General features: G+C 40.1%; 1 protein-coding gene across 1 annotated transcript; it reads right to left on the bottom strand.

Annotated features, from left to right (window-relative positions):
- Nucleotides 1-476: 476 nt before the first annotated feature.
- Nucleotides 477-5891, bottom strand: gpr137ba (G protein-coupled receptor 137Ba). The gene is made up of 7 exons (XM_056395345.1): nt 4727-5891; nt 3215-3264; nt 2817-3039; nt 2167-2313; nt 1623-1751; nt 1115-1236; nt 477-1008 (listed from the first exon to the last, which is right to left on the bottom strand). The coding sequence occupies exons 1-7, from the start codon at nt 5105-5107 to the stop codon at nt 894-896; spliced, it is 1167 nt and encodes a 388-aa protein (XP_056251320.1). The 5' UTR covers nt 5108-5891; the 3' UTR covers nt 477-893.
- Between the last annotated feature and the right edge of the window lie 3347 nt (nt 5892-9238).

Raw genomic sequence — 9238 nt, 5'->3', positions numbered from 1 at the left:
GTGTCCTCCATTACAACCAGTGGGTTTAAGTCAGTGCAAGGGAAATAACCACCCAGCTCCAGGTCACTACTTGATTGGAAAGTATATCTTTTTTCATTCATCTCCTGTAAGTTCATCTGGCTGTGTTCAAAGATAAACTACCATCAGGGCCTTTGTTTATTATACAGTAGTCTTTATTACTGGTCAGTAAGCATTTTATTATAGTGTCATTATGTAATTTGTTTTATGTAAACCTATCTGATGTGATTCAGGATCCAAAGATGTTGATCTTTGACTCACTACAGAACACATGCTAATGAAGTCAATGCTGAACAATTTAAAAATATATATATATATTTTTTAAATATTTTTAAAAAATCTGAAACTGTCAATTAACCCTTTGTTAATGTGCAGCGGTTTCTAAAACATGAACAAGCTACTGTCAATGTATCATTGAAGTATCAGTCAGTTATTAAAGATAAAGTGCATTTTTCACAGCATTTAAACATTTTTAATATGAATTAAATGAATGTCTTCTCTATATAAACAATCTGTATGAAAAAGAACATGTTCATAGACGTAAAATAGTAATACAGTACATATTACAAAAGGTCAGGAAATATATTAAGTAGTATTCAATATAAACTATACAATGAAAAATGTTTAAGATCAGTCAAAATTAGATCATACTTTGTACAAGGAGTGTGCAAAATTAATGTCCCATCAGTGGACCTTCATATAATGGCAAAGAGAAAAGTCTGTTAGTTCTTCTTCTCTAGACAAAATACAAAAGTGAATGTATGAAGTTGAGGGCGACTTTCCGCCCCATGTGCCTCGGTCAGTAAGAGACTGTGCAAAAATATACGAATAAAAAAAAAAGAAAACAAAGGTCAGCAGGAGTCACTGAGCTCCAGTCAGTAATGGCTGAGCTCCTCTGGAGGAGGAGGGAGGTGGTAGCTGTCATCCCCTCCGATGTAGGCACCGATGCCGCTGCTTTGGCTCCCCCACTCGTAACTGTCAGCAGCCAGACTGGACAATCGTAAAAACAAAACATCCGTTAAACTATGCTATCTGACCTCTCGACCTTTTGCCCTATTCATAGTTCATGGACAGTGTTGTGCTTTGTTTATTTTACCTGGCTTGGATGTTCTGAGGCATGACGCTCCACGCTAGATCATCATCACTGTCATAACGCCGCGGGTTATCAAAAAAATAAGCCCTAGAGGAGAAGACATGACCAGGAAGCCCAGAGCCACTCTGCAGGACGAGCCGGACACAAACATGATAACAAACATTAGATGTCATAACGACCAGTAATGGTAACTGCTTGTATTATAAAACTTTTTGAAGTATTTCACATCATTTGTTTACAGTTTAGAGCAGTGGTTCCCACCCTGTTTGCCTTAAATAAAGCAAGCCCTCGTCACATGTTGCATATGTCTGTGACTTGTGAGCAGTTCCTGCAAAGACTGATTTCCACTTTAGATTGTTGAAATGACAAAACTAAATCCCAGTATGTTTTATTTGCTTTCCTATAAATCCTCTCGTGACCCCTCAGATTTGTCCTGTGACCCCTGGAAGGATTAAGTGACCAAGTGACCCCCAGGTTGGGAACCGCTGGCTCAGGGTAATTGCTGGCTCACCCTGTCTAGGTTCGGCTGCCGAACTCTGAAGAAGAAAACCACGAGAGAGGTGGGGAGCAGTTCCCACACAAACAAAATCACTCCAAAGACGATGTAGCCAGCGTTGCCCAGAGTCGACTGTAAATCTGCCTGAAAGAAAACATACCACATCGCAAGACAAATAACCAAATATTTTCCTCCATAAAAACTACAACTGACATAAATTTGGTTCTTATTACAAAGCTGTTTCATGACAAAAGTGCCACGTGTTAAGAGTTTACACGGTGGGTAGATCAGATCTGACTTTTTCATATTAATAATCAACATATTCAAAGGAATAGTTGGACATCATAGTTGTAAGGTTACTTACATAGACTTACATGAGAAGATTGATTCCATTCTCATATCAGTACTGTAAAAATTAAGCTAAGCTAAGCTAATTAACTGCAGCTTCATATTCAGTGTATTTTCCCATCTTACTCTCGACATAGAAGCAAATATGTGTATTTCGAACTAAAATGTCCAACTATTCCTTTAAGGCATTATGACGTCTTTGGTGGCTCACCTGGTCTGACACGTTGTACCAGTCGTAGTCAAAGGAGTTAATGCTCTTGTTAGAGAGTCCCAGGACGACCAGGTTGTAGCAGGCCCTGGATGAGTACAGGAGGATGACAATTGCTCCTATTACGGTCACCTGGCAAACCGACGTCCCCTGAACAGAGTTTCATTAAGAAAAATTTACAATTTATTGATTGCAATGAATCTTAAAGAAAAAAGAGACATACTCCGATTAAGACATTTGTGAAATCATATAAAACTACATGAAAACTGAAAGATTTTTGAAAGAAATTAAGCTTGAGTTTCAAGTAAGAGTTTGTACCTCAGTCTTTTGTCAGTGCTAAAGAACATACGTAAAAAATAGTGACCCAACAGAACTGTTTTAAGTTTGTGAATGCACCACAATACACCCAGTCATGCATAGCGAGAGACAACTGTGTTGCTAGGGAACAAGCATTATGTACAAAGCATAAATGATGGGGTGAAGTGCATTTTCACACAAGGGTGCTATATGCAGCTCATAATACCTTTTGATGCCAGTTAAAAAAAATTACTATTAAAAAAGCCAATCAGCTTCTACTGTTCGTATTTCATTTCTACCACTTTTTCTTCATGTTTCTCTCTCAGTGCCACACAGGACATGGATGCATTTCTCACCTTGGATTCCAGGTAGATGTTGGCCAGTGACATCTTAGCGATCTTGTAAAGACACAGCGAGAGCGAGACGGCACACAGGACAAACAGCGTGTCATTGATTGCGACCCTCACGAGCACAATGGTGTGGGCCTCTGTGGAGGACAACCTCACCAGCAGGGCACAAACCAAATTCACAACTAAAAACACCAGGCTGATGAACAGGAAGAGCAGGTACAGCGGCAGCCTGTGGGTCAGCACACAAAGAGAGAGAAACATATTATTCACATTCACAACTGCTATAGACATTTTATCTTTTTTTAATCACTTTAGCCAAGACAGATGATGTCATTTTTTTTGCCAAATTAATAGTAAAATATCTTTTACTAATTCTTCCACTAAAGATCACGGCTTGGTCTTACCTGTATCTTAAAAGCTCTGGTGCATATTTTGACTTTGCCTTGAAAACAACCTGTGAAACACAAAAAAAAAAACCCTGCATCATGCAAATGCATCATGCTGTTCTGGTCACCCATTTTCACTTCTGTATTTTTGTTCCTTGCAGAAACAAGATATTATGTTGAAACAGGAACCTCACAGTAGAAAAGCAGAGTTTTGATCCTCAGATACATAGCAGTCTCACAGGACTACATGTAACACTTTGTGCCACACCATCAACTGTGACTCAAATCAGCACCAGAGGATTATGCTAAAAATAAGCTTTAAGCAGACGCCAGAGAAGCTATTATTTGATATTTGGATTATGTAAGGAGATGAAGGACTGATTCACTGCATCACACTGTGTAGCTGATCTGAAAGAGTTACATTGATAGCAACAGGTAACATTTCCTGAACAGCTCTTAGAGAGTCTTTGCTATCAGATGATGTTATTATTAGTGACTGAGTGTTCTTGTCCTGTCCCACTGTAATCAATGCAGCAGATAGGCTATTAGAAAAATCAGTGCTATCATCTATTAACTTTCAGTGGAATTGTATTATGACCATATTACCGGATTAACTAAAATATATATAACTTTAGTTAAAAAGTAACAAAATTTTACTTTATTTTACACATTTTTAGACTGAAACACAATTATTGCTTTGAACATCAATGTTAAGATTTTATGTATAATTTTTTTCACATTGCAAAATGTATCTGTATTAGAAAACTATTCAGATTTAAAACTAAAATCACTACACAATTGGTCAACTGACACAAAATCAGAGAGATTCAATGCGCAATAATACAAAACAAAAGAAAAAAAGAAATTACTCCATAGATGAAGGCAGCAACATTAGTTATGGGAACCTGTGATGGACATTTTTCCCTTTTTACTGACATTTTATAGCCCAAACCATTAATCAGTAAATCGAAAAGGTACATATCCAAAGATTTATTAGTAATTAAAATAAGTTGCAGCTGTATTCCTTTGTGATATTGACTTCAACCATTTACCCAGTGCTAGTTTCATGGCTCTACAAATGGGAATGTGGTCCACAGTGAAGCAACATAATTTTTAAAGCTGTAAATTTATTTGCGCTATCTCTTAACAATCTGTACTTTGCGGTTTCATTTTATTTTTCTAAACCATTTTATATTTTGCCCACTGCCTAAAGGTTTTAGCCCTTAGTTCACATGAGGGCTGAGTATGTTTAAAGATCCCCTACAGACAAGTATATTATATATGTATTTGCTCTAATAATTCAAAGCTTTAACTGTGTCCAGCCACAGTTTGCCTCAAAACCACTGGTAGGTTGAGCACTGGGAAACTTTCTCCCTTGAGCAGATGAATGTAAAAACAGCCTTTCAGAGTGAATCGTACATTGAAATAAAATACTGCTCACATTACTAAGACGCAGGTGCGGAGTACAGGACAGACTGTTTACATGACAACCTGTGACAGAGTGAACAGCACTGCAGTCAGCTAACTCACCTGTGCAAAGTAAAGGTTCATGAGGCTGAGCGTGAAGAACTGGAGGCAGACAGGGAAGCAGTAGAGCAGCCAGAAGGGAAAGGGCCCCAGAGTGTTGGCCGTGACAAAGTTCTTGAAGTAGAAGGAGAAGAGCACGGTGCGCAGGGCCGACCACAGCAGGCACAGGAACAGGAACACCGTCTGGTAGCTGAAGCGCTTGTGTCGGTACCGCAGGACCAGCCAGAGCTGCACGTAGATGAAGATGAACAGGAGGGAGTAGAAGACGGTGTAGACGACCGTCAGGCCCAAAGTGACGTACGGAGGCACGGCCGGGCTCAGTGTGGGCAGAGGCAGAGACTTGTCCATCGGCGACGGCTCCTTCTCCTCCACCAGGGCCTCCATGACCTGTTCTCCCCTGGCCGGGAGCAGGAGCGGGGTGGAGCGGAGGGGCCTCTGCCGGTGTTCACCGGCGCCTCTCGGCCCTCACGCACGGCACAGGACAAGTGAGAACGGGAGAAAGTAAGGCTGGGGAATGGTGCTGTCAGGAAGAGGGAGAAAATAAAACGAGGGGGAAGAGAAGAAGGCGAACTTCCTGCTGCAGAGCCAAAGACAGCCAGAGAGCGAGGCACATGATCAGTGATGAGAATGAGCCGTTTGTCAGGGCCAGCAGCGGGCAGGAAGCTGCAGAGAGCTGCAGCCAGGAGCTCAGAGAGAGGACCAGCACCCGCCCCCTCCAACCCCCCCGCGCTCATTACGTGACGCTACGCATCAGCTGACGCACGCTACTGTACCTTTAACCCTGTGAGGGGGCTTCCCACCACCGCGCTGAACCCCAGGAGAGCAGCTCAGAGCTGTTATATATATATACGGTTAAATGCATTAAGAATATGCAGCATGTGAGCATGATATGAACTGAAATACTATGTTAAAACTACAAATACGGACAATGAATAAGATAGATACTAAACTATGCTTAGTTTCATACATGCACTGATGGCAAGTCCTGTAGTCATGTTTTTTGTTCTGATTACTACTTCATATTGTTTATTTTACCCTCACTATTTCACATTCTTAAAAAAATACTTTTGGTTATTTTGTTAAGTAATCAAATAACCAAATACATTAACATCTATGGTGTAAACGTATTTACTGCCTTAGCCATGTAAGTCTAATATGAACTGAATATGATATTAAAACAGGAGATAATGAGAAATTCGTTTTTTTTGCACAGTCTTTAATCATATCATTTCTACATTAGAATTACTGAAATTGTATTTAAATATAACTTTTGACACAGGGCTCCTCTAAAGAGAGGCCCCCTCCAATTCAAAATGCAGAAGCCAGTTTAAGGCTCTCACTATTTCAGTTTATGTGCTGTAGATCATTTAATCAAACTTCCACAGAGTAATTAGTGAACCTGGCACCATTTAGGCCCCTGAGACAGATCCTAAGATTGTCTGACTGTAAATCAGTCTTTCATTAGACCCTCTATATCTGGGAAACACCCGTGTCTTTCAAATTTCAGTCACAGCCCTATTTTTTAATGCTTTACATTAAAAATTCTAATCTCTGGCCAAGCTGAAATGATTCTGATGACATTTCAGGGTTATTTATCAGACATAAGGAAGCTTCTTCAGGGCCACAGAAGACGATATACAGTTATTTGCACAGGTAAACTGATCTTCAAGTGTAAAATCACTGGAGTTCCCCTTTAATTCCAACCAAGGGTACTTGAGATCTGGTCAGAACAGGCTACCAGAATTAGGTTTACGACCCAGAACAGAAACTTATCTAATCTGCACACAACCTCCGTGAGGTTTGTTATGGTTGGTGGGTTTTTTTGTTTCACAGGACTTGGGCATGTGAACATGAGGAGGGCCAAGGATGGAGGTCACTCTAACTCACCTCTGACCACTGCGATACATTAATCTTTTCTCACACAGGGACACTGCCACCCAGGCACCACACAAAACAGGAAGCTGTCAGTCACAGGACTTCCCTCTTAGCTCTCAACTTCTCTATCCACCGTATCACAGTTATAATAATGTGTTTGGACCTTGTAAGCGTTAGGTGTGGAAATTAATACAGATACGTTATCATCTATATTGTTTCCCATATTTATTTTATCTACACCCTATAAGTAAGCTATAATAAAGCTGAAGACTTGACCAAATGCCTTTCTTTTTCACATTAGCAAGCATTTTATTTAGATTTAGCCAATGAATGAAAGAATGAATATGTCACAAATTATGTAAAGTCTTGTTTGTACGCAGAGTTCCCTTCGCCTGGCCCTTTAAATCGCCCATGTCTACGGTTGTGTCAGTGAATAAAGGAGAATAATAACAGAGTGGTGACGAAATCACACTTCAGTCTGATCATCAGGCTTCAGTTTCCTGCAACACAGACATCAGATCACAGTCAGCTGGTTCCCAAGCAACACAGTCGGAGAAAATAGACTCAGACAGACACCAGCAAGTCACAGCTGACATCACTGACCCAGGGTAAATATCCCATCAGTCACCGAAAGTCCAACAAAGACCCAGTCTGTATTTAAGTGTAGTGAATATCAACAGTGTTATAAAATAATATGCATATACCTTTTCTGTTTATGTAAAATTTTACACCTCATGACTTAGCATTCTTTAAAAAATATATCTTGGCACATTTTGTCAAGTGATAAAATAAACAAATACATATATGATGTCAATGTACACACGGTATGCACATCATCTTATATCAGTCTCTGAAAACCTGTCAGTTCTATGGAGAGTATACAGTATTCAGACACCACATGCAAGCCTCACAAGATGACCAGAAGATGGCGGCTTAGAGCTGTATATGTGCAAATGGAGAGGCTGGGAGGGATGCTGATGCAATAATGGTCTCTTTGTGAAACACTGTTGTATCAATTTAAACATTTGAAATCAGTTTATGGAATTTCTTATTTATTTATTTATAATTGTCTCAAGATGACTCCAGATTTAGGAAGCATCTGGATTGGTGGTTATCTGATTTTGAAACCACTGAAGTACAGTAGAAAACTCCTTCAGCCTAAGTATAAACATAATGCTGTTAGCGTGGTTCAAGATCTACAGAGAAAAATAATCTTACATCTGATTTAATTGTTCTTTGAGAACATTAGCAATTAACAGCAGATCGAGAAATGTTGAGTTTAACTGAGACACAGTCCAACAATCCAAATCATTCTAATGTCTTTAAAGCAGGTAAAATATATATATGTATATATACATACTGTATATGCGTGCGTTGTGGCTGTTTATGTAATGTGTTTTGTAAGAACAAGTAGCAGCAAGATGAAGCCCCAGTGGAAGCTGAAATGTTCATTACACCACACTACTGTAGGAGGAAAACTCAATCTACCAGCAGAGGGGCTGGAAATGGAAAGTGTGCCCTGAGGGTGATGCTAAAGAAAAGGCCATGGAATCACTACAATCACAAGAATTTATCCCCTTGGAAGCATAAATGTGCTCTATAAATTTCATAGCACTCTGGCTGTTACATCTCAAAGTTTTGGCCTGAGGGTGGTGCAAGAGGGTAGCTCTTTGAGTGTTCGCAATAGAAAAGACTCATCCTCTAGGGCAGTGTTTCACAACCTATTGGCTTTATGACCCTTTAAAACAAATCAGTGTCTATTTAAGACCCTTCGTTACAAGTCACAGCCTTAGTTTTTGCTGTGAGCTATTTGACCAGAGCAGTTTTGATTTTCCTTCTTAGATTATTTCATCAGAGCTTTAAGAGCTCTGATAAAGTGGAGATTATTCCTCATGTGGAGTTATGTGGGTGTAGGATCCATGATACATAGTCTGTACTTTCAGTTTTGATTTCTCTGGTGGTGGTGTCCGGAGTGAAAGCTTGGCCCAGTGATGGACATGGGATAAGGTCAAGGGGTCACCAAAAAACATTGTGAATCATCATCTGGGGATCTAGATTGTCCATATCAAATATAGGGGAAATCTTAGCCTTAATTTGGAGGTGCTTTATCTTATTTTCGTTTTCAAAATAGACAGAGATTATGGAGCAAAATGTTGGTAAAGAAGACATTTTAGGCTGATGGCAGCATTACAAAAAAAGAAGTCAAAGGGTCAACAAAATGAATACCCATATTAAAGCGTCCATCAGTTGCTCAGAAAACCAAAGTGTTGGACAGATGACTGACCATCCGTTAGCAGGGCACAAACAGCTCTAAGTTGAACCGTATTACCAGCATGCCCCTCATTATCCCAGCTGGAGTGGAGTCTGATAGCCACGGCGGCATGCCTCAAATGATTAGTGTATGGTACAGTGCTCTGTGATATTGTCCTTTACATAATGTTTCAATCAAACCGGCCGTGGGGCTCTGTTGCCGGTAACTGGTCCATGCTGTGATGTCTATGCTCTGATGGCCCCTTGGCCTGTATCCAAACCTGCCAATACAGCTCCAGTGTTGTCCCTCTGAAGACCCTTAGACCTCACACACAGTGCCCCCTGTATTATAATACCTTATCATCCAAACAGAGACGGCTGCTTTCTACT

This window comes from Seriola aureovittata, chromosome 14, assembly GCF_021018895.1.
Source record: "Seriola aureovittata isolate HTS-2021-v1 ecotype China chromosome 14, ASM2101889v1, whole genome shotgun sequence".
NCBI classification, from domain to species: domain Eukaryota; kingdom Metazoa; phylum Chordata; class Actinopteri; order Carangiformes; family Carangidae; genus Seriola; species Seriola aureovittata.
Note: the sequence above shows the minus strand (reverse complement) of the source record. Positions and strands in the feature narration are given on the sequence as shown.

Coding starts and splice junctions, on each gene's coding strand:
- gpr137ba (XM_056395345.1), bottom strand. CDS start 5,107: ATGGAGGCCCTGGTGGAGGAGAAGGAGCCGTCGCCGATGGACAAGTCT. Junction 2,314..2,816: donor ACATCTACCTGGAATCCAAG/GTGAGAAATGCA, acceptor AACTCTGTTCAG/GGGACGTCGGTTTGCCAGGT. Junction 1,752..2,166: donor GGTACAACGTGTCAGACCAG/GTGAGCCACCAA, acceptor GTTTTCTTTCAG/GCAGATTTACAGTCGACTCT.